General features: G+C 42.4%; 1 protein-coding gene across 3 annotated transcripts in view; it reads right to left on the bottom strand.

Moving 5' to 3' along the window:
- The window catches only part of ano5b (anoctamin 5b), a 35,132-nt gene extending 9,107 nt beyond the window's left edge, over positions 1 to 26,025 (bottom strand). For 2 of the 3 annotated variants that reach the window (XM_084541954.1, XM_084541955.1), the window contains exons 1-10: positions 25,658 to 26,025; positions 18,141 to 18,185; positions 9,646 to 9,710; positions 5,840 to 5,947; positions 3,971 to 4,039; positions 3,528 to 3,812; positions 2,460 to 2,579; positions 1,378 to 1,493; positions 1,162 to 1,296; positions 595 to 700 (exon numbers count right to left, since the gene is read on the bottom strand). In XM_084541954.1, coding sequence (XP_084398080.1) covers positions 595 to 700; positions 1,162 to 1,296; positions 1,378 to 1,493; positions 2,460 to 2,579; positions 3,528 to 3,812; positions 3,971 to 4,039; positions 5,840 to 5,947; positions 9,646 to 9,710; positions 18,141 to 18,185; positions 25,658 to 25,733 — 1,125 coding nt within the window. In that variant the 5' untranslated portion in view covers positions 25,734 to 26,025. The remainder of the gene's footprint in view (positions 1 to 594; positions 701 to 1,161; positions 1,297 to 1,377; positions 1,494 to 2,459; positions 2,580 to 3,527; positions 3,813 to 3,970; positions 4,040 to 5,839; positions 5,948 to 9,645; positions 9,711 to 18,140; positions 18,186 to 25,657) is intronic. The other variant, XM_084541956.1, reaches the window with a different exon arrangement.
- Between the last annotated feature and the right edge of the window lie 275 nt (positions 26,026 to 26,300).

The following is a 26,300-nucleotide window of genomic DNA, read 5'->3' as shown; positions in this document are numbered from 1 at the left end:
TGTGAAACATTTGGTGATTAAATGTGCTCCACCCAAAACACAAACACACCGATCAAGCATAACATTATGACCACCTTCCTAATATTGTGTAGGTCTCCCTTTTTTTCATCAGAGAATGGACATGGGCCTTCTGAGGGTGTCCTGTGGTGTCCGGCAACAGATTGTTGTTAGTGGGGGGGCTTTGAGGGGAGGGGCCTCTGTGGATCATCCCACAGATACTTGATCAGTTTGGGATCTAGTGAATTTGGAGGCCAGGTCAACACCTTTTCGAGTTTGTTCCTAAAGCTTTTTTTGTGTGTGTGTCTGTGTCAGGCTGCATCCTGCTGGAGATGGCTGCTGCCACCAAGGAGTGTCATTGCTATGGGGTGGGGGGGCCTGGTCTGGTCTAGGTGGGTGCTACATGTCTAAGTAACATCCACATTGAATGAATGAATGCCAGGTCCAAAAGTTTCCCAGCAGAACATTGAACTGTCACAAGATGGTTTAAATGTTATTCACTTCTCCTGTCAGTGGTTTTAATGTTGTGGCTGATCGGTGTAAAGCTACAAAGAAACAACTTAACACGTGCTTAAGTTTAAAAAATCCAGTAATTACCCAAGATGAGAGACACGTGGAGTTGAGCTTCCAGAAAGGACACTTTTTATCACACAGAGGACACATCATAATGTTCCCGCCGATATCAGGGTGACAAATTTCTTGGCTAAAAAAAACAACAAAAACAAAAAACTATTAAAAGTTGAACAGGGATTTGTTTATTTAAAGGAACATTTTAAATTGTTGTCAGAATTAAGAATTGAGGCCTAATAGAAAAGAGTCTGTAAGGATTCATGGAAGATGAGAGAAAGACAAAAATATGTGGACAGTGCACTGTGTAGAGTCCCTTCCTTACAATCAATTGAACTCTGGAAGTTGTAGTATTGATGCTTCATGTTGTTGCAGGCATGCAGTTAAAGTCCTGTTTCCTATCTCAGTGTGACGGAGCTCATAGTAAGGTTTAAAGCAATGTCAAACCCAGTCTCCAGCTTAAAATGTTGTTGAACGCCTCAACAGAAGAAGCTTTTGTAGCAGAATGAGTGTACAGATACAGTATGATGTCTTGGCGTCCACATATTTTTGGCTGCATTGTTGTGAGCTCTCCGCTGCCCCCTCCGTGGCACCCACCTTGATATGTTGTTTTCATAACTGAGCACTCCGTAGATGAAACATATGAGACCCATGACCGCCGCGAAGAACAGCATCTCCGTGTAGAAGCCCAGCCAGGCGAAGTAGATCCCAATCTTCTCCCCGTAGTACTTCCTGTAACCGACATTTTTTAAATATTGCGTCTGGTATCAGTGGAAAATGACGCATTGTGACTGGGGGTGACGTTTGTTTTACCTGATGAGGTTCAGGGGCTGTACTTTGTAAAAGCACATAAAGCTGGCCCAGTGGCTGTACAGGTGGAAGCGCTCGCTCTCGCACTCGGCGTTCCTCGCCCTTTTCCAGTATCGACACTGAAAGAAAAAAAAAAAAAAAGCGTAACACACTGTAACAAACTCAGCTAAAAAAGGTTTTACAAGGAGGGATATAATACACAAAATAAATAATATCTAACCAAGTAAATATATCTAGCCTCTAAGAACCCACAGGTATCTCCAAACTAGTGTTTTTAGACTAAAAACAAATCGATTTGTTCTGTTCTGACTTTCCAGTCAGTGCTGTCATTGCTCCGTGGTGTATTTCATCTACAGGCATATATAAGAATGACAATAAAACAATGAACTAGATTTGGTCATTATCAGTTTTTTAATATTTCGAGAGATTACAAAGGAGAGGATGCTTAAAATTGTTTGTGTTCATTTAAAACTTTCAGAATTGTGGGAATTCTTATCGCCTGTATCTAAAAATAATCTCTATAACAGCTCATTAAAGGGGAACTACTGTTTTTTACAACCTGGACCTAATTTCTGGCATAAAATACGGTCGTTTACTCCCATATAACCCATATAACTTGTATATTATAACTTTGTAATTGTGTAATTTGTAGTCGTTCGGAAGATATTTAGATCTGCGTATATCCATATAATGGGAGTGAATGGGGCACCGAAACGCAGCCTCTGAATAACGCATTATCTGCCGCGAAACTCGTTCATTTCACCAATATTTTGTTATCGCACGCTAATGCTATTCCCTGTTGAGTCTGGAGTTAGCTGCTATCATCCTCTGGGGTCTGTAGACTGACCTACAGACCTACACACAAATCTTTATCTTACATATATCAGTCCTTTAATATCTGTTCCCAAATATGAGCAACCAGTAAAGTAATATTCCTTGTATGTGAGTGCAACCTTGTCCAAATTAATGCTGGTTCTGATTTGAATTCTTAAATACACAATAGCAGCTACCTACTACTACTTGCACGTCGAACATTTACTTGACAGGAAGTGGACGTTGCGTTTACACAGGTGGACGTGTCTTACATCGTGAAGCGGGAAGGCCGCTGTGTACGTCCCGTTGCTGAGCAGACGCTTGATTCCCGTCTTGTCCCTGTCCTTCCGTCCCTCGTTGTAGTACGGACAGCGGGCCAGGATGTAGAACACCTAAAAAGCAGGAGGGGATTTAAACGACAGATTAAAGGATTTGGATTAAACTTTTTGGCCAAAAATGTGTCGAACGTTTCTGCTTCACTGTGGCGCCGGCGTTTGTTCAACCACGACACAATTTACTGACACGCAGTACTGGTAAATACTAGAGTACTTTACATGCACTACTGCTAATACTACAGAGTACTTTACTGCTAATACTACAGAGTACTTTACATGCACTACTGCTGAATACTACACAGTACTTTACTGCTAATACTACAGAGTACCTTATTTGTACTACTGATGAATACTACAGAGTACTTTACTGCTAATCCTAGAAGGGTACTTTATTTCCACGACAGCTAATACTACTGAGTACTTGATTTGCACTGTTGCTAATACTATAGAGAACTGGATTGCATTACTGTTAATACTACTGGGTACATTATTTTATACCACATACTACTTTATTTGCACTATGACTAATACTACAGAGTATTTGCACTACTATTAAATACAACAGATTACTTCATTTGCACTGTTGCTAATACTATAAAGAACTTGATTGCATTACTGTTAATACTACAGAGTTCTTTATTTGCACTACTACTAAATTCTACAGAGTACTTTATTTGCACTAATGCTACAGGTTATTCTTGCCCTGCTGAATTTGTTGGTTTTATGCTGTACACTGTATATTTTACTGTACTCTGCATGCTGCTAAAATAGTTGTATTTGTAAAATAATTATTATTATTTGTATTTGTATTTGTAATCACAATACCCACTTTTAGACATACCTGGTATACTGCTGTATATTTTAATACTGTACTCAGTCTATGCAACTAACCTTCGTTCTGTGTAAAGTTTGGAACATACAGATATCCGTACAAAGCTTTTAGAACCCAAAATCCTAGAAAGATCAAGACAAAGTGACAAAGGAGTTTACTTCTCAGATACGTACTATTCTGTTTCTGGTGGATGGAGGGAAGAACGTGTCTTTGTCACTGATCAGGAAGAAGTCCGTCTTGTTCTTGTCGAAGTGGTAGGTGAAGTAGTCGGGCTGCGGGTGCATGATGTAGTCCGGTAGGCGGAACGGGTGCGTGAGCCACTCCAGTGGGACGTCCTGACCATGAGGAATGTCACTCTCCTTGAAGGGTACTTTAATCTTCAGTACATCCGCATAGGTGGCCAGTACTTCCCACGGAGCATGGATCTTTAAGAAGTATGTCTTTTGATCTTTGGAGTCCTGAAAGAAGAATAAAGAATAAATGGAGGAGAGAGAAACTGTTGAGAGAAGGATGTCTGACGCTGAGCCATCCCTTTAAGACATTCTTCTGTGGGCTTGGTGTGCCTCGGGGAGATGTCCACTAGGTGGTGCCGCTGCTCTGCGGTGAACTGTCTTACCACTTTGTCCTCCGTCTCCAGCTCCAGTCCTGCCTTCTCAAGGTTGGCCTCAAACTCCCTCCTCCTTTCCTGTGGATGCACAAACCACAAGTATTGGAACCACACAGACCCACAAAGCTTGTTTTCCACTTTACCAAAGACACGTTAAAGAAGCTCAACAAACTCCCTGTCTGACGAGATGATCAATGAATTATATTGGATTATTTGTTGAGTTACATCTCAGACTCTTACACAGGGATTTGCTCTACATAACAGCCCAGAGACTGGTCACACAGGGGCAGGAAGAGGGTGTGATAATAACCCTAATCCTTCTGATAAAATAATACAGTTATCACTTACAATATGGATTCAGTTAAAACCCCATCAATACACACAGATGGCCCCTAAATACATGAACCAATCAGCCCTCGTTGTCATTTGTTAACGTGCAAAGTTTTCCAAAAAAGTGTGGATAACAAATGCAGCAATAACCAGCCACATCAAAAACAATTGAATATGCATTTAACGTCTAAATTCAGTACGTAAATTATTAAATAGAACACATAATATACAAAATAAATGTTTAAAAACCTCATATAACTCTTCTTAACTCTTTAAAGATGAGGTTAAAATGTGAACGGCGTCTGTGGGACATAGACGCCATACGTATGTAGCCTACGCCGGTGTGAGCCATTTATACTTGTGCACTCGTCAGTCTGGCTCGCTCTGTAACAACTCCACCCAAACACTAGTCGGCGTTTCTTCTACTTTCTGCTTCACTTTCAACAATGGCGACTGAAACTTTCGTCGAAACTTCGCAGAATACAAATATTTGTATCTCTGAACCTCCTCAGTTAACCTTTCCTCCATGTGTTCCATCTTTATCGATCCAAAACAATCAATTGGAAAATTGTGGAGATGGAGAAGCAGCCGGAAATACTAAAGCGGAAACACGCTGCGACCAAGCGGACCAATCACAGCTCTTGCCGTCTGCATCGCCAGTTACATTTCTGGCTGTGCGATTATTATTAGGCTGTACGATAATAATGTTGGATATTGGTTCGATGCCGATAACATGCCACATGCTGAAGTGTCCTTGAGCAAGACACTGAACCACCCTCCAGTAGCTCCCACTGCTTGCCACTGGTGAGCGAATGGATTTGACTGTAAAGCGCTTTGAGTACCGCACTGAAAAACCACAGGCAGGCAGTACTTGTAACTCAAAGCCACGGGTTCACACTTGTTCTGCTGTTGCTCTTCTTCTTCTACTTTTATTTTTATTTATATGACCAAATGCCGACGATGATAGATTGTACCAACAAGACATTCTGTTAAACACTATATACAGAATATATAGCTTTAACAACTAAATATTTTGAATAAGGTCAAGAGTTGACGTGTTCCCTTTTTGGTCAAAACTGAAATATGTGTTTATTTTACACACTGGCTACTCTCATTTGTGTTGAAAGAGTATGAATGAGTCGTTGAACTGCATTTCTCTTCCCTTGGTTAAATATATCCTCACCTATATGTGAGTAAAGAATGCTCATTTAATTAGTGTGGAGGCAGACAATCGAATGGTGAATTGAAGTGATTCTATTGGGTTCATATTTCTGAATCTGACTCACCACACCCACACATCACTGGTGTATAAATAAAATAAATGGTACATACTGTATACATACCACTACAAGAAACTGATCTAAAATCAGTTCATTTCAGTCACAAATCCAACACAGAGAATATGCTGACTGAGTCTCACTTCCCGTTCTGTTCCTCGTCTGGGTCTAAATTGTGTCATCGTCTCGTCACAGTTAGTCAGGGGAAAAGTCCCTGGAAAATGCTTAGTGGTCAAGTAACGCCGACTTGTCACTTTTCTGTTACACTCACCTGTTTCTTTTCTCCATCTTTATCGTCCACGTAAGACAAGACGAAGTCGATCCTGCGCACCCCGTCCCTGAAGAACACGGTGTCTTTGCTCGGTTGGAGCTTGTCCGTCTGAGGTAGAAAACAGGAACAAAAATAGCACTTTTATTTATTTTATTTTTTTTAGCTTTCTCACAGAGGGATATATCAAGCATTACACACATTCATGTTGGGACAGTGCCGAAAAGTATTTTAAAAGAATGTGATTTTAGTATAAAACAGGGAGACCACAATGACGAACAAAACCACATAAAACAGTAAAGTATGAACACTGTTCAATCATTACACCGGCCTGTCATTACACAAAAACAGATGCTGGTGGAGGAACGTTTTTATCAACTTTTATATTTCAGTCATTTTCTCACTACGAGTTTTTTTTTTTTTTGTAATGAAAAATGATTTTAAGCCGCTAATGCATCCAGCTCCTCTAAAACAATAACCGGGATTTTAGTCAGAAACAGCCCTTTTAGCTGGAAAACATCAAATCATAAAAATAGACATGAGAACAAGATATCCACAGTGTTTTCGACCTTCAAATACAAACTTTTTTTAAGATAGCATTTAACCTGTTTTCCCTTTATTTCAAAGTCAGCTTTGTTGTCAGTTGTGACATATGTGCAGCACGTACACAGGAAATTTCTTTCCTCAAAAGCCCACGGTGCAACAATGGACACATCTGAGATAAAAAAGAAGAAAGAAATACACAAAGAATTTATCTCTTAAAATTGGTGCCATTTGTCCTCGGGGTGGACACACAGTCCTGTCCACAGTTACATTCTTTCTAGTTTGGCATTTACATTTGGGACACCAGTGACCTTTATCCTAAATAGTATAATACGATTAAGGCTGAAATAATTTTGTTTGACCTCAACATATTTACTTCGCACACATTCGAACGGCCCAACGACTGTACGACTAAGGAAATTTGGCTTTTACAGAATTACAGTTGAGAGCATCACCATCACCTCAGTCACCGTGTGGTTTGGGAACTGCACTGTGTGACTGGTCCGCTTGGTAGTAGCATATTTCCGTTTTAGTATTTCCAGCTGCTTCTCCATCTCTACAGTTTTCAATCTGATTGTTTTGGATCAATAAAGGTGGAAAGGTTAATTGAGGATGTTCGGAGATACAATAATTTGTATGACTCGTCTTCGGTGAAATTATGGTCGCCATTATTGAAAGTGAAGCAGGAAGTAGAAGCAAAAATGAACCTGACTAGTGTTTGGGTGGCGTTTTCACTGACGGAGGCAGACTGACGAGGCACAAGTATAAATGGCTCAAATCAGTGTAGGCTACATGCGTAGGTTATCTATGTCCCGTAGCACCTTAAATGAGCCTTAATGGATCTTAGCCTATATGTGTTAGCCTATACACAATGTTAGGAAGGTGGTCATAATGTTATGCCTGATCGATGCACGTCTGGATTTAAATAGAAGAGGAACTAAACAGATTGCATATGAATTGTTCATTAACAAATAAGTGTATTATTTGTAACAGGGGGACACAGGTTGTGTGTGTGTGACCTGTATTAATGTCACATACAGTGTTGAGCATCAGTACGAATGGTCTCAAGACGCTTTACATTACCCAGAGCCTGAAACCTCTAGAGAAAGCACTAAGGCGACGGTGGCAAGAAAAACAGGAAGAAACCTTGAGCTGAACCTTAAGCTCATATGGAGGGAAACATCTGCTTGAGGCCGGCCAGGTAGAGACAGAAAAAGAGACTAAAGCATAGACGTAGACCAGAATTACAGGTGACTTAGCTGCTCATAGGCCATGAAGATTGGGCAGGTTTTGGGACCACAAATGAGTAGAATGGAGCTCCACATTAAGAGCTAAGAGTCTGAGGGTGCTTCTCAATGAGCATGTTAAGGTGTAACCATTAGTATAATCTGTATTGTACATGCTTCTGCAATTCATTCATTCATCTTCTATAACCGCTTGTTCCTGTTAAGGGTCGCGGGGTCTGCTGGAGCCTATCCCAGCTGTCATTGGGGCGAGAAGCGGGGCCCACCCTGGACAGGTCTCCAGTCTATCACAGGGCTAACACAGAGAGACAGACAACCATTCACACACACACCTACGGACAATTTAGAATCACCAGTGAACCTAACCAGCATGTCTTTGGACGGTGGGAGGAAGCTGGAGAACCTGGAGAGAACCCACGCAGACACAGGGAGAACATGCAAACTCCACACAGAAAGGAACCAGTCGGCCATGATGGATTAGAACCTGGGACGTTCTCGCTGTGAGGCATCAGTGCTAACCACGTCGCCACTGTGCCGCCCGCTTCTGCTTCTTTTGTTTTTGTTTTTTTTTTTTCAGATGAAAGCAGACTTTTACGCCCGAAACTGGACTTTCGAATGAAGCTGACAGCAGCTTAACAGATTTCTCTTGCACCTCGATTTATATATTTAGTTGTTATAAGGTGTTATATTTCTTTTTTTTCATTCAGTGTTGTTAGGACGGGAGAATTTGCAAAATAAGACATCACTGTGTGGTCTAAACTGCTGTTTTCACTGCGCGCATGACAGTAAAACATCTTGAATCTTGCACAAATTTAAACGGCACAATTCCAATTATTTTATAGCTGTGGCCCTTTCGTCATATTCAAATACATTTAATTTAATAAAAACACATTTGTAACTTTATCCAAGAACTTTATCCAACTTATTTCTGATGACAGAAACCTACTTCAGTTCAGTGTCAGACATATAAAGGCTCTGAGTACCCAGCATGTTGACCTGAACTCCACCCAGCAGCATGTTTATCAGACCTTTACACAGCAACTGTAACAGCAGGGTGGACACCGCTCATTACAGTGTTTATTTTCAGTGCGTTCAGACTGAATGAGAAATGTAAATATAACACTGTCTACCAGAGGAGCAGCGTTATCAGTTAAGATAACACATCTGCTGGAAGGCCTCGTTCTAACTCCGACAGCAGGCTCCTGCTTGAGCGGCAGCGGCGGTTTATTTCTGTCTCGCTGTAAAAGACATGAGAGGAGCCCTTTGAGACGCAAACGTCTTGTGACTCAGCTGTCGGAGCGCTGAGTCAACTGGAGGTCGGAGAGCTGAGCCCACAAAGTCCCACAAACACAAGATAAACATCGACATGAACAACCTTGAAACTTCCAGTAACTATTGTTGAAAACTGCAGCAGTTTAAAAGCTAATGGAGATGTCTTTATCCACTTTATTACGTTAAATATATATGAAGCTACAACCAGCATCTGATTATCATAGTTTGGCACGAAGACTGGAAATAGTTTCAGCTCCTGTCGTCACCACGAAGTTGCCAAGCAAGGATCAAGGAAACAGGAAGTTACAGCTACTCCCAGCTAAAGAAAAAAAACGAACCATTGACCATTTATACGGACGGATGAATTGTCAGTTTTCTGAGGAGTTGTTTTCAGACTGTCCACAAATGGCAAAATCAAAGTTGGGTAAAGAGTTGGAGGATGAGTGGAGCAGAGGCAGACAGCGGAGCAACCTGAGACGGCAGCAACTTGTTACTGAAAGCACCAACTCCATAAATGATGCATAATTAACTTTAAGCCTTAATAGACTTTAATCTGTCAGTTATTCATAAAGTTGTCATGAAGGGAGATGATTAGCTGCAGAGTGCTGTAAACACATTTATCTCATAGCCGGGCACTTTAACGTGGAGGTCTGCGGTGGATCGACTCTCTAGAGGTCGAAGCTTGGAGTGTTAATGGTATCCTCACCTGTCTCTTTCCCTAGAAAAGCCAATACGTTCACTGGAACTTACTTCTGTATGTCCAGGCAGTGGAGTGCTTTCAGATGTGGAGTTGATGCCATTTCCACTGCTTTCATCTGGAAAAAAAATAAAAAATACAAAATGAATTACAAAAGAATGTAGAATACAGATTATACTAAGCTTAGCTTTTAAAGCGGAGCTCCATACTACTCATTCGTGGTCTCGAAACCTGCCCAGTCTTCATGGCCTATGATGACTCTTATACTCAATTATTAAAGCAGCTAACTCACCTGTAATACAACCACTATTGTTCATTTTCACACTCTCATGTAACATCATCAGCTATATCTTGTACTTAATCACAGTTAGATTCTACGTGTATGCCTTAGGCCTCAAGCAGATGTTTCCCTCCATATGAGCTTAAGGTTCAGCTCAAAGTTTCTTCCTGTTAAAAGGGAGGGTTTTTTTCTCTCGCCACCGTCGCCTTAGTGCTTTCTCTAGAGGTTTCAGCCTCTGAGTAATGTAAAGCGTCTTGAGACCATTCGTACTGATGCTCATCACTATATGTGACTGGTGTCTGGTAACAGAATGTTGTTAGTGGGGGGGCCTTAGAGGGGAGGGGCCTCTGTGGATCATCCCACAGATACTTGATCAGTTTGGGATCTAGTCAATTTGGAGGCCAGGTCAACACCTTGTGCTGTTCTTCATGTTTTTTTTTTAGTTGTTCCTGAAGTGTTTTTGTGTGTGTGTCTGTGTCAGGCTGCATCCTGCTGGGGATGGCTGCTGCCATTAAGGAGTGTCATTGTTATGGGGTGGGGGTGCCTGGTCTGGTCTAGGTGGGTGCTACATGTCTAAGTAACATCCACACCAATGAATGCCAGGTCCAAATGTTTCTCAGCAGAACATTGAACTGTCACAAGATGGTCGATGTTATTCACTTCTCGTGTCAGTGGTCATAATGTTGTGGCTGATTGGTGTATAGATTTTGTATATTTGAAGTTCTTGTTACGTTTTAGACTTGACTAACACAATTAACTGAGTTCAGACACAGTTAAACACAATAGTCCCAGACATCGACGGCTGACAGAACTCATCTTATCTTTAGCAGCTTTTCAAATACTTTCACATTCGAAACATCGACATTTCAACTCCATCCATTCCACCTTCCTGTTTGTCCCACCCACACTCAGTGATTGGGAAAACAATAGGTCCAAAAATAATGTCATCCTAACGGGAGTGTGCTAGGAGAGAGATCCTCGCTGGGACCGTCTCATTCCCCAAAAAAACTAATGTAGGCTGCTGTGCAAACTAAAGCAGCAGCCCAACCAGACTATCACTGGTATGTCCAGTGGCTGGTACAGCAGTCTACTCCTCCCACTGACATGCACTAGTTCAGCCAAGATAAGCTCTGTTTATGTATGCACCACTTACCAAGAGTAGGTAGTTCTACTGAAATCAGCCACAACATTAAAACTTAGACACGTAGCACCCACCTAGACCAGACCAGGCACCCCCACCCCATAGGAATGACACTCCTTGATGGCAGCAGCCAAAAACGCTTTAGGAACAAATCAAGACAACATGAAGAACAGCACAAGGTGTTGACCTGGCCTCCAAATTCACTAGATCCCAAACTGATCAAGTATCTGTGGGATGATCCACAGAGGCCCCTCCCCTCAAAGGCCCCCCACTAACACCACTGTGTTACCAGACACTACAGGACCCTCAGAAGGCCCATGTCCATTCTCTGATGAGTTATCACAAGGGAGGCCTACACAATATTAGGGAGGTGGTCATAATGTTATGCCTGATTGGAGTTTTGACTTAATGAAATAAAATAAAAGAGCCAACGTACATCTGTCGCAAATCAGCAGGAAGTTGCATCAACAAACAAGCAGACGCCGGATATGTCGGAGCAACGCGGTTGTTTCATCGCTACCGTTGGCGACGCCGTCGTCCATTAATAGAAGAATCATTCATTCATTCATTTTCTGTAACCGCTTGTCCTCTGGAGGGTTTTGAGGGGGATGAGGAGGGGGTTGCTGAAGCCTATCCCAGCTGTCAATGGGTCCAGGTCTTCAGTCTATCACAAGGCTAACACAGAGAGACAGACAACCATTCACACTCACACTTACGGCCAATTTAGAATCACCAATGAACCTAACCAGCATGTCTTTGGACGGTGGGATTGGATTCAAACCCAGAACCTTCTTGCTGTGAGGCATCAGTGCTAACCACCACACCACCGTGCCGCCCAGTAGAAGAATCAGAACTCTGGAATTAGGATTACAGCCAGACTAAAATAAACCTACAGTTTACACTCATGCAGGATAATAACAGTGTTCAGCCTATCCCTTTAAGACAGAGCCAGCCAATGACTGTTATGACCCCATGTCGTAGATCTCAGACAACCGCAATCTACTGAGGGCCCAGCAAAAAGAAATAAAAATCCCCTGTTTAAATCAGTCAGTACAGACTCTCATATTGGTAAACAACAAGCTGGGGGGGAGATAAGAAAGGCCGTGGCTCGCACCCCCCCCTCATACAATGGCAGACTACATTCCAGCAGTGCCACTCTCTCCCTGCGTGGTGGACTCTGGCACAGGGAATGTGCTCATTCTGCACTGCTCCTCTCGCAGCCTGCACCCCTATTATTCCTGGATGGTGGGAAAGCAGCGCTTCCTGTGGGGGAGGCTGGCTGCATGAGGACGTTAGTCAGAGGAGGGAGGAGCTGGAGGCTTGTGGGGGGTGGAGGGGGTTGGTGTTCGCTGCTGCATCAGAAGTCCAACCTCCTCTTAAAAGAAACACACACAAAGCACACAAGGTTCTGCGGCCTCCTTCATCTTCACCCTAGCCACGCTGTCGGCCATGTGAGCCATGAGCATGTGACAGGCGGCGGTGTGAGCCAATTAGAGAGGGACTGTGGTGTCTCCATGTGGCAGCTAGATGAAAGGCCTGAACACTCACTGGAGAGGAATGAAAATATGTCGTATCAGTTGATCCAAAGGAATCCCAGAGGTAAAGGGCAAATAGCGCGATGATTTTTCCATTGGCCTCATGGGAAGCATCCTTGACTGTGCAGCTGAATTAAGTCTTTTTACTTTCTAGTTTTATTTTTCTCTTTCCTTTCTTGACTTGCTTTTTTTTTTGGGGGGGGGGGGTGGGGTCATACTCCAACTGCGCACAGCTGGTTATCTGAGCCTAGCTTGAGCAAACAGAAGCAAAGGGCCAGCAGCCGGTTACATGTGCCTCCACAGAGAGACAAATAACTGGAGAAAACACTGAGTGGATGTCCTCCTGTGCAGCTACGTATGTTCATTCACTCCTTCAATACCTTTCTATGCACACAGATCAGCCACAACATTATGACCACTGACAGGAGAAGTTAATAACATTGACCATCTTGTGACAATTCAGTGTTCTGCTGGGAAACTTCTGGACCTGGCATTCATTCGTGTGGACGTTACTTAGACATGTAGCACCCACCTAGACTAGACCAATTAAAAACGAAACCACAGGGACCTTGTCTTCTAACCCACGTGCCATCCGGTCAACCCAGTTCCACTTCCCTCCCGCTGCTTTCTATTTACAGTAGCAGAGATATTCTCATGTGAACATGCTCATCAGCAGAATGCCAGTTTTCTCAGAAACATATGCCACTAGCCTCTAGTTGCTAGAGTCAGAGTGTCATTTTTAACCACCGCCTAAGGTGAATTAGCGTCCCAAATGGTCGCTGGATGCTGCCGAGCATTGCCCCTGAAATTCAAAGGCCTGATTCTGATACTCTAAGTGACTGAGATGTACGTCTTTGCTTTAGAGATGATGTTTTACTCATCAGCACAAATATACTGAAAAAAACAACGCTCTTAAGGAAGCCACACCAACCGGTGAGATCATCATTGTAAAATACTATTTTCCATTGGGTTGTTTAAAAATAACTCACTATTTCCACATACTCTCAATCTCTGAGTCTAAAAACACTGGGTTTTATCCTTCCCATAATGCAAATTGTTGTTTGTTGGCTCTGATAGCTCTATATTAGCTCTAATACACTGCAGCTTGAGAAAACATTTGCTAAATAGGGATGTCCCAATCAATATCAGGAGATCAGTATCAGGGCCGATCCATTTTTAGAATGATCGGATTGATTTCATGCTTCAGCCAAGGCCAATCTCCTGTAGTTATTTACTTTAGGTCTGCCATAAATCCAATCACATCTTCTTCTTCTTCTTCTTATGTTTTATTAGCGGACGGCTAGCATCAAAGGTGCAAAAAATCAAATAATAATTAAAAAAACGCTAGGTCGAGTCCACTCAGGTAAAGGCTGCACCAAAACAACAACAACAAACACTTCAAAAGAAGAGAAAATCTTCCTGGAGACAGCGTCATGGAGAAAAATCTTCCAGAGAGGGTTAGGGAGTTTATGGCAGCGTTGCATGACCAGACCAGCCCACACAATATTAAGTTTGATAGAAAGATTTATTGGACTGAATCCAGTCGACTCCAGGAGAAGACGAGGAAGATAAGGAAAGACTTTAGGAAGCTACAGGACAGGAACTTTAGTTTATTTAAGAATGAGATCAGGACTCTGATCGGTCGATGCTCAGTATTAAAGGATCGGTATTTTCAACATCCCTAATGCTAAAAGACAAAACGCAAGAAAATTAAAAACACAACCACATACAAAAGCAGGGTGCACACAGACACGATTGTTGCTGCAACGCTTTGGAACTCATGAAGGGAATGTCAGAACAAACAGGAGAATAACTCATTTTAAAACCGCACTGACGTGGTGCATGGTGAGCATCGGAGCAATTTCTCTGCAGCGATCAATAAAGCCTTTTCTCCTTCTGATGAAGTAACTTCATGAATCAGCACGGTAGCGACAAGCAAGTCTGTGTCCACCCCTTTTTCATCGCCTTCTGGAAACACTTGAGTAGCAGTGAGTGCTAGTCGCTGCATTTCTGTCCATTGGAGGAGGGATCAGATTTAGGGTTGGACAATTCTCCCTTATTTGGAACAACTAAAGAAATTAGTAGAGGAAATCTACACCCAGCAGAGGAAGGTGCTGGCAGTGCAGAAACAAAAAAACAGCAGAGGATATGGATTCTCTCATTAATTCCCTAAAAGCTATTTAAGTTTCCATTCCCCGTGATAGTAGCATGCCTCTGGACAGAAAAGAAAATCTGCCTCTAATCTCTGCACCAGATGAGATGCACATTGTTCTCAGTAGTTTCATTTTGCAAGACACTGTGTGTTTGCATAAATGTCAGCAGCCCTATTCTACACGATGAGTCACTAAAACAAACATTATGAAAGGGAACCTGCATTCCTCAAACTGATTTGACATACAGGGTTTAGCATTTATCTGTCAAGAGGGCGGAATAATAATTTTGTTTGTGGGTGTATTTCAAAACACTAAAGGGCACCTGACGAAAAGCAGCATAAAACATGACAATGAAACAAACAATGCAATAACGTCAGAGAGTCTGTGTTTAGGATGTCAGGTGGAAGATAGCTCCAAAGATCGGGAGCTGGGCAACTAAATGCTCTGAAACCTGTGGTAGATAGTCAAGCAGGTGGAGCAATAAGTACAGGGGGGTGTAGGTACAGGATTTTATACAAAGCCAGTGGAGCTACTGAAGAACTGGGGCGATGTGGTCTATGGAGGGAGTTCGGTGGCTAGAGTGGACTTAGAGGCGACAACGAGGACTTCATTTGTAGGAAGTTGCAGGAGAACCAGGATTTAATTTTAGTTGGACAGACAGAAAGGGCAGGGGGTGGAATAATAGAGGTCAGCTTTGTAGACAAGTAGAGCTGGGTGTCATCTGCGTAGGTGCGAATATGTACCTTCGTATTTTTACGGAAAATACTGTAAAGAGGAAGGAGTTAAATGACAAATAGTAGGGGACCCAGAACGAAGCCCTGGGGGACTCCTGTGGTAAAGGATAAAGAGTAAGATATGAAGTGTTTGAGCAAAACATGATTATTATATCTTGGTCACCCATAGACATAGATCCACACCCAAGTTGTTGAACCTCCATGTGGTCCTATAACATCCTGCAGTGAGCCTTGGCATTGATTCCAAAAGTAGTCTCCTGGACTCTACTGGAGGGATGGAAAGCTGTCTAACATGTAAGTCCAACATCTCACATAGGTGTTCAGTTGGGTGGAGACCTGGTCACACCATATGATTCACATCGTTTTAGTACTAAAACCATTCAATGAGCCCTCATGCCCTGTGGACAGATTGGTGATTGCCATCCAGGAAGAGACCATTAAGATGAAATTGATTTAGATTTTTATTGTGAACTCTTCTTGCTCAAACAATCTGTTCACATCCTGCACTGACAGTCTCAGTCACGTCCTTTGATATCATATGAATGCATCACAGTCATCAAGAGTGCACTGTTAACCTCAATTTCCGTCCTTTTTAACTGATGTAAATATCTACACCGATCAGCCATAGCATTATGAACACTGACAGGAGAAGTGAATAGCATTGATGATGTTGTGACAATTCAGTTTTCTGCTGGGAAACTTTTGGACCTGGTATTCATTGGTGTGGATGTTACTTAGACATGTAGCACCCACCTAGACCAGACCAGGCACAGTGGTCATAATACGTGGAGTTTTGGACTTCTTCTTTCAGACTGACAGTTTGAGTTTTGACTGTTTTCGGTTCTTCTTCACCCCTATGACCTCCTTCTCCGTTCCGAGTTCGTCTCACCTCTTGTTTTTCTTCCTCATCCTGTTCCTTTGTGTCATGGATATTTTGGTTTGTTTGGTTATTGAGGTCTGGTTGCTATTTTTTGCTTTTCATTGCTCTTTTGTTTGGATTCACCTGCCTCGTGTCTGCAGTGTTTTGGTTTTTATTTCCCTCCCAGTTTGTAAGTTTCATTAGACTGACATTGTCTTATTCATCCTGTCTCACCCCCAGTGTTTGTCCTTCACCATCTTGTTAAACTACTACAATGATTCTCACTACTCCTATTGAAACACTAGCTAGCTGAGCAGGGTCTGTGACTGAAGCTCATGCCGTCAATGCCCCTTCAATGACCCTTCTTTCAAAGCCACATAGATTTCTTCTAATTGCAAACTTCGTACTCGTAAATCAGAGCTAGCTGCTCTTGGTCAGCATTTTAATACATGACTGAGCATGACTATTAATTGTTAAACTGTGCGGTGGAGTGGGCCTGTGCGCAAGCATCAGTATTATTTTACACATGAAGGACTCATGTGCATACATCATGTGCATATGCATAATCAAAATAGTTGTGCAACAACAGTGGCACAAAGCAGAAATTATGAACGACCTATACTTTACTCCTATTTTATCCTTCTTTATGTGTCTGCTCCAAGATGCATCACACACATGCACCCATCCATTCATGAGGCGTAAAAGAAAATGCGATCCATTAGACTTCCATCTTCTTCCATTGTCCCATGGTCCAGCTTCTGGCGCTAACATGTCCATTGTAGGAGCTTTCAACAGTGGAAAGGGGTCAGCATGGACACCCTGACTGGTCTGCAGCTACACAGCCTCATACAAAACAAACTGTGAGGCTCACAACGTGCATCGATGAGCTTTGGTGGCCCGTGGTGCCGGTTCACCGCTTTTCCTTCCTTGGTGCTGACCACTGCAGCACCAAGTGTCCAGACATCACAGTTTCCACTAGTGGTAATAGTGTTCACCTTTCTAATATTGTGTAGGTCTCCGTTGTGTCTCCAAAACAGTTGTGACTCATCAGAGAATGGACATGGGCCTTCTGAGGGTGTCCTGTGGTGTCTGGCAACAGAATATTGTTAGTGGGGGGGGGGCCTTTGAGGGGAGGGTCCTCTGTGGATCATCCCACAGATACTTGATCAGTTTGGGATCTAGTGAATCTGGAGGCCAGGTCAACACCTTGTGCTGTTCTTCATGCTTTTTTTTTTAGTTGTTCCTAAAGTGTTTTTGTGTGTGTGTCTGTGTCAGGCTGCATCCTGCTGGGGATGGCTGCTGCCATCAAGGAGTGTCATTGCTATGGGGTGGGGGTGCCTGGTCTGGTCTAGGTGGGTGCTACATGTCTAAGTAACATCCACACCAATGAATGCCAGGTCCACAAGTTTCCCAGCAGAACACTGAATTGTCACAAGATGGTCAATGTTATTTACTTCTCCTGTCATAATGTTGTGGCTGATCGGTGTATATACTATATATATGTGTGTGTGTGTGTGTGTGTGGTATATGTTAAGATACCCAAGCCCTTATTGAGACACTATGTGCTCATGCCTCATTGCAGCATATATGCGCATGCATCAGTGCAGATTTGACATTTCAGCCATAAACAGACGGGACAAAGCACACTAAGCAACCAGGAGCTTGACAGCTGAGCAGATAAAACCAGAAGCTGAGATGGAGGCTGGAGATGGATCTAATAAGCGGACAGAAACACAGTCCACCCTCCATAATGAGAGAGCACGTGGACGGAAACGGCGGCAGAAACTGATGGCGAGCGGACGGACAGACAGACAGGCGTCACATAAAGCCTCTGATCTGCCCGTACCTGGGTGCAGGTTTATCCTGAAAGCGGTCAACACGGCGGGACCATCTTTAAAGAACAGACAGACACAGACAAGGGTTAGGGAGTTGATATTAAACTGTGGGTTAGGAGAAGTAAACATGCAGCGCTATCGAGTTCTCAGCCACTCTCGGCTGCAGAATCCGCGTGAGAGTCTCACTTGCAAAACCAAACTCCAGTTGTAGAAACTAAAACTGAGAATACAAACATCCTGAAAGCACGGCAGAACATTTTATCACTGGTGTAAATCAGACCGGGCGTTCCGTCTGCTGCAGAGCATCTAACCTAAAAAATAATAATAAAAAGACTAATAAAAGGGCAATGTGCTGTGAACGTCTGATTCAGTAACAACCAAATCATTTTTACTATGACTAAAGCTGGATGTGTGGGCGTCTCCTCGAGGCTGGCACACAGCTAGACTACAAATACTTCTATTTTTTACTTATTTGGCCATGCGCTGACTAAACATAGAGCAAGATTATTACATAAACCTTAACTCAAGAGAACTGATACAGATTTGTCACAGACTGCTCTATGATTTCTCCCCAGGCAGTAGTTTTATTAAGACCAGATGCTGGTGAAACAAAAAGTCTGGCTGAACAGTTGATGGTCGATGGAGCTGTGTATGAAATGTTAATGTGATTAAACTAGACTTTGGTCTAAATGTAGCGTGGACTGAAAGTCATCCACTGTACATAATCAGAGAAGCTTAGAGGCTGTCTGGATAGGTGCGTTAGAAAAGTGGGGCATGGCACCAGTGGTAAGTTAAACTGACACACCAAGACTCTTCTGACAGCAAATAAGTTCTGAGAGTGTAGCAGGCACGGCGTGCACCGTGATAAAGAAACCACAACATCCTGGGCTTGAACCCAGCTAAACGTCTCCCATGACAAGACACCCTCTCTATCTCTCACCCCACATTTCCTCTCTTGTTGTTTGAATTTTCAAAAATACGAGGTAAAACGTACGCTAAAAATCAAACTGAACGCATCTTCAGGCTCCATTTGGGAAAATTCTCCTCTTCAACTGGCCATCATTTTGGCTGTGTTAGTGCATGTGGTTTTAACACAGCTCTACACAAAGTTTGAAATTCAAAAAAAATAAAATAAAATAAATTCTAGTAGGTCAACAGAACTCAATAAAATTACCAAAAGTTCAATCATTTTAAGGATTTTAACCCTTTAAATGCCAGTTTGATTACTTCGCTGTTGTTATTTACGAAAAAAACCCCAAAAAAATTAATGTTGGGGGGGCTGGGGCATTTTTTTTTTCAAATCAGTCTTAGTTATGACCAAGATTATCTTGCCCTTATATTATGTCATGGCTGAGAGATTAAAAAATGTGGTTATAATGGGAGTCAATGGGACACTTTTGTCTGCTAAGGTCACAAGAGGATAGTAAATATTAAATCTGATGCTACACAAAAACTAATAATGCAATCAAGTCAATATTTTTGATAATCTTGGTCATAACCAAGACTAATTTGAAAAAAAGAACCCCCCCCACACACACATTAGTTTTATGAAAAATAATGCTAATTTCGTAAATAACAACAGTTTAGTAATCAAACTGGCATTTAAAGGGTTAAAATCCTCAAAATGATTGAATTTTTGGTAGTTTTGCAAAGTGCTGAAGTGGTTTAAGAGATTTATACAGAAAAAAAAGCAGAAAAAAATATTAATCAGTTAAGTTTTTACAGCAGTTTTCTTGGACGTGGACATTTTTGTCCTTAATTTACTCAAGGGTAGTAAATTAAACTGATGCCTGAGGGTTAAATAAAACCAAATAATATAATCTAAAAGCACACATAAACTCCATTGATCACAAATATCCAGTGCAACAAAGGTGTCCCGCTGTCTTCAGCGTACAGTGTGTTTTCATGTTTACGCCATAAACAAAATTTCCTTTCTTATCATCAGGATATTGTTGACCCAGAGGGGAGATTTCCTGACAAAGGCCGGAAGGCTGGAACAGCGCAAAACTACCACAAAGAGAAGAGGTCGTGTGCAGGGTAGAGGGGATAACGTATTATCTTCATAAGACACACACATTAAATGTAACGTTTGACTTTCTTTTACTGTCTGTTAGAGAGGAGGCATGAAGTTCCCAGGGAAGACCGCTCAACACAGATTAGGACACAGAAAGTAGCTTTCTTGCTTGCACGATATGTGACCTTTGGACAGATTAAACTTTTTATTTTTTTATTGCTGGCGCGATTTCTCAAGTTTACCAAGGGACCTGGAGGAGGAAAACAAACTGTAGACTCACTTGTAGTAAAGAGAACGACTTTATTAGACCGACACGTTTCGGCTCGTGACCTTTTTACCAAAGTTTACAAGAAACACTGCACAGGACAATTTACTGTAAATAATGTATGGAGCTTGGTCATGTGACATCAGGTCAACCGTACACTAATAAACACACTACATACCCAACTCACACTTTTAGGTGCTCGCTAGATGGTATGTATGTAGGTAGATACATTACTAAGCCCACCTTGCACATGCCCTGTGTGATTATACACTGATCAGGCATAACATTATGACCACCTTCCTAATATTGTGTAGGTATGTGCCTCAAAAACAGTTGTGACTTATCAGAGAATGGACATGGGCCTTCTGAGGGTGTACTGTGGTGTCTGGCAACAGAACATTGTTAGTGGGGGGCCTTGAGGGGAGGGGCCAATGGAGCTAATGGAGTTGTTCCTAAAGTGTTTTTGTGTGTGCGTCTGTGTCAGGCTGCATCCTGCTGGGGATGGCTGCTGCCATCAAGGAGTGTCATTGCTATGGGGTGGGGGTGCCTGGTCTGGTCTAGGTGGGTGCTACATGTCTTAGAATGCCAGGTCCAAAAGTTTCCCAGCAGAACACTGAATTGTCACAAGAAGGTCAATGTTATTCACTTCTCCTGTCAGTGGTCATAATGTTGCGGCTGATCGGTGTATATATACAGTATAAGCATGCACACGATTGGCTATTTCCATTTAACTTCATACATTATTTAATTGCCCTTTGCAGTGTGTTTCTTGATGATAAAGTTGTTCCATCTCCTACAACTGCTAATGGAGTCTTGATCTTTCTTCCTTCAGATGTTGTTGATGCACGATAGCAAGGAGCTTAATCGCATCGCTTTCTTTTTTTTTCCCCTCGACCTGTAATCCAATTGGGAATAATTTACCTTTTACTGAGATGCAAAAAAAAAAAAAAAAGCAAATTTATCTCCTGCAGGCACATCTGTCCTCTAAACAAACTCAATTTAATGTTTTATGAGAGCATCCTCCTTCATCTGCTTGTTTCGTGGCAAAAAACAAACAGGCCGGGGCAGATGTGAGGCACATGGCAGCTTTGATCCTCAAAAAAATATGTATTTTAATTCAAATAACTGTCTCTTGTTTTTGCAGCAGCCCAGACACTTTACTGTAGTTTTATTTTTTCTTGGTTTATCTCCACGTTTGATTACTATCATGCCTGCCTCCATCGGAAAGGGTAACACAATTACAAGGGCCTGTTTCCATAGCAACCCTTTGGCTCTGTTTCACCTCTGACTGGGAGATGACTTCATCGGCTACGAATAGCAAAAGTGAGATCAACCTTAAAAGGAGACAAATACCCGAAATAATGAGCCATCGCCTTTAAAGAACAATTGGTAAGACTCGGTCGATTAATGCGCCGTAATAAAAAAGTCAAATTAATAACATCTGCTGATTGAGGATGGCACTCTGTATAACACTACATGCTTTTAGGTTGAGAGAAAGATCAACCAACTGTCTATAAATCAATGTTTGGGCAGCTGTGAACGAGGTAAAACACTCCAAACACGCGTGTAGACGGAGGTGAAGACAGAAGCCGTCCTCTCCTTTCATGTGTTTCCTCTGTCTCCTTTATGTGGCTGAAGCTCTGTCCTGATAAGAGCCAGGACAAAGCCCCTGTAGAACAAGACCAGTCCATTAATCTGCACCAGATAAACAGGCACGTGTCTTCTTTTTTTAACTACTCGCCCGATTAACACAATAAAGAGCGCGGAGATACAAATGGATGAGGCCTGGTAGAACACACTGTCTTTCTGCAGTAATTAGAGCTGGATAACCAGAACTTTTAGTCCCAGAAAAAATCTCTTCAGATCGTTGGTTGTCTGTGTTTCCACCTAAATCCTAAAACCCGTGAATATTCTGCACATTAACAAACGTGTGTTTTTAAACGTCGTGCAGACATTCGGCACGGAAGAGGTTCCAGTCAAGTTGCTGTTAATCGCAATTAATGGATTTGCGGACGAGGTAAATAAATGCAGTAAAAGTAATTGATCAATCAGAAATGTTTCCAGGCTGCAAGACCTGCACCGCACCCAAATTTTCTTTAAATCTGAAAAGTGCTCAGCTTAGATCCTGAGCCCTGCAGTGGCACGGCTAGTCCCTGTGTGGAGTTTGCTATTATATCATGCATGTCTGCTCATTTTACCGTCAATAACTAAAACGTAATATCTAAAAAAGTGAAGAATAAGAAGCTAGCTCATTGGAGACTTGATTGTTTTAGTGATTTCAGAAGAATATTTCCATTAGGTGAGAAACTGAGGTCACTGACAGCTTGCACTGAAAACCTGAAATGAACTTAAAGGGGAACTACTGTTTTTTACAACCTGGCCCTTATTTCTGTCATAAAATACGACCGTTTACTCACCCATATAACTTTGGTGTTATTTGGAGTCGTTCGGAAGATATTTACATCTGCGTATATCCATATAGTGGGAGTGACTGGGGCACCGAAACGCAGCCTCTAAATAACACATTATCTGCCGCAAAACCTGTTAATTTCACCAATATTTTGTGATGATACGCTAGTGCTATTCCCCGTTGAGTCCGGAGTTACCTGTTATATATTTGCGGACGTGCAGCGGTTTGTTGTTCTTTGGCCAGCCGTTCCTCTCCCTGCCTCCACATCCTCCTTTCAACGAGCTCGTCATCTGTATACTCTGGCTCAAAACATTCAGGTCGTCCACAAGCACTAGCGTATCATAACAAAATATTGGTGAAATGAACGAGTTTCTTGGCAGATGATGCGTTATTTAGAGGCTGCGTTTCGGTGCCCCAATCACTCCCACTATATGGATATACGCAGATCTACATATCGTCCGAATGACTCCAAATAACCACAAAGTTATATGGGTGAGTAAACGATCGTATTTTATGCCAGAAATAAGGTCCAGGTTGTAAAAAAACAGTAGTTCCCCTTTAACTTTCAGATATGTTTGCATTCACAGCTGTAACTTTATTATAAGGGATCGGATGCACTTAAATACTTATTTAGACCTATTCTATTATTTATAAAACTGAAGGTTTGAAAGGTGGGTGCAAACTTTAGTCTCTTATTGTCTTCATTAAAATGCTGCACAGCTCTTATCACAGCAGCACCAGGCTGGTTCAGACTTGGGTCCCTGGGGGGGTTGTTGGGTTCAGCCAGGCTGAGGCTAAGAGGTGTGGTCAGTCAATACAGTCTGTGCATCTGCTGCATCTTAGACACATCATCACCACGTGCTTCGCTTTTCACATTATAGATTTAGTCTTCTGTCAGAAACCACAACATCCAATCTTTATTTAACAATTGTTGGACTTCTAACTGTGGGGCCGGGCTTTAGAGTTCACCCTTACACTTTTAAAACTGCAGTTTGATTCCTCAGATGCAGAAAGTGAGATGTGGATTACGTAAACAGGATGCAACTGTTAATCAGTTTACTGTGTTATAATTTTATCTTATTAAATAAAGACATTTCCTACTTTAGAAATTGATGTAAAAGCAAGTTCTTGTTTCCAGTTCATGCATTGTTAATAAGATCATTACATCTTCAACCACAGAGAACAGCCTTTTCCATTTGTCCACCCTCAGTTTCAACACAACCACTTCCTTCTTGGAGGATACATGTGAATATAAGCAGAAAATCTCAGCGTTTGGCAGCTATGTTGCGCAACAATGGCACCAGAGCAATGTCGTTTCTACAAACCGTTGCCATGGGAAACATAATGCAGGACCTAAAAGGCCCCCAGCCCGTTAGTATTATGACATATGGAGCTCAGTGGAAATTAAACCGTTACTCTTCTATCTTATCTCTGGCGTCCCTGGAGGTCACTGTACATAGAAACAACACATAAAGGTAAACCACGCGACTCAGTCACACTAATGGCAGAAATCTGCAGCCGTAAAATGTCCAGAAGGGATTCTCATGAACACACTGGAACCACAGGTCGACCTGAAAGTGGTCTCTGAAGCCTGACTATCTCAGCAGAGGAAACCACATCAGATGAGGGGCACACATGCTAAGCTTGAAGGGAGGAAAACAAGTACAATAATCAGCCATAACATTATGACATTCCCAATATTGTGAAGGTCTCCCTTGTGGTGACTCATCAGAGAATGGACATGGGCCTTCTGAGGGTGTCCTGTGGAGTCTGGCAACAGAATGTTGTTAGTGGGGGACGCTACTCAGATGAATGGTGAAACATCTTCTCAAAAAACTCTACAAGTCCAGTTGCCTTTTTTGAACCTTTTTTGATTATACCATGACCTGGATGACTGAGAACCTTCACAGACATAGTGGGGGACCTTTTTCCTCTGTGGATCATCCAAAGATACTTGATCAGTTTGGGATCTAGTGAATTTGGAGGCCAGGTCAACACCTTGTGCTGTTCTTCATGTTTTTTTTTTAGTTGTTCCTAAAGTGTTTTTGTGTGTGTGTCTGTGTCAGGCTGCATCCTGCTGGGGATGGCTGCTGCCATCAAGGAGTGTCATTGCTATGGGGTTGGGGGTGCCTGGTCTGGTCTAGGTGGGTGCTACATGTCTAAGTAACATCTACATGAATGAATGCCAGGTCCAAAAGTTTCAATGTCACAAGATGGTCAATGTTAGTCACTTCTCCTGTCAGTGGTCATAATGCTGCGGCTGATTGGTGGCTTTGTTTACTCACAGGCTTCAGATCTGATCATTTAGGGATTTTTGAAACTTAACTCAAACTGGAAAATCCTTGAGAAGAAGTCGCTCTACTGAGATCTGAAACTAATGTTTGTCTCCAATTTTAAGGGAATTTCCTTAAGTCAAGTCAAGAGACTAAACACCACAAACACTCTCTTGTCGTGGGATCACTGTTAATACTTTAACACAGCACTACCCAGGCTCTAGGCAAAACAACAAGGAACGCAACTATCTGTAACAGAGAGACAGTTAAATGTCAAACTGACCTGCTGTTCATCTAAAAAGACTGTAAGAGTATTATTTACATGAAGGATTCACCAGTTTACATTGACCTCCATGTGTTTAGGTCTAATCCTGTCCTCCAGGAGTTGCTTTTAATTGTATTATCAGCTCAGAGGGATTAGTCTACCACTAAAACAGAACAGACACTGCACCACGAGCAGTTATAAATAAATAAATAAATAACAGCCTTTATGGAAAACATTACAGTCTGTCAGCAGACAGAAAGCGGCTCCGTAGAGGATCCGTGAACGCATCTAGATTAATTACCTGCAATCTGTGTGTCTGCGGCGCTCTGCAGCTCGATCAAAGTTTCATCCTTCCCCTTCCCCGTTATTCGCCTCATAGCGGCTGCAGGGGCTGAAAGAAAACCTTCACCTTCTCGGGAAAGAGGTAAAAGGCGCTGAGGATGCCGCTGTCTCCTGTCGCGTCGAGGAAAGAAGCCACCATCCGGATGATCGGAGCCCTGGAATCAGACGGTTTGACCCGGATCCATGGAGGCTAGATGGATCATATTTACAATATGACCGAGTGAGTCCCACTGAAACCCTGCACCCCGCCGTCCTCCTCTCTCTTGGGCTACCACAGGAGACTGGGCACAGATAAAGGGGAGTGGCAGGAGTCTTTTTTTTTTTTACGTCGGCTAAATTGCGTCTGAGCGCACGGAGAGAAAGAAAGGGAAAGGTACAGAGAGGGGGCATGTATTTGAAAAGAAAGAAAGCTCCGTGGGTCACGTTGATGATGTGGATCTGTTGGATGGAACAGCATCGAGTTTGTACTAAAGTGGAGTTAGTTACCTGTGTGATCTCAGAGAAGAAAAACGCTGAGGAGCTGACGGAAATGTTTCTACACGGTGATGACATCTTCTGGCCAATTAGAATATTTCACACGTGCAAACTTCATTTTATATGTG

The sequence above is a fragment of the Chelon labrosus genome (genome assembly GCF_963514085.1).
Source record: "Chelon labrosus genome assembly, chromosome: 3".
NCBI lineage: Eukaryota > Metazoa > Chordata > Actinopteri > Mugiliformes > Mugilidae > Chelon > Chelon labrosus.
Note: the sequence above shows the minus strand (reverse complement) of the source record. Positions and strands in the feature narration are given on the sequence as shown.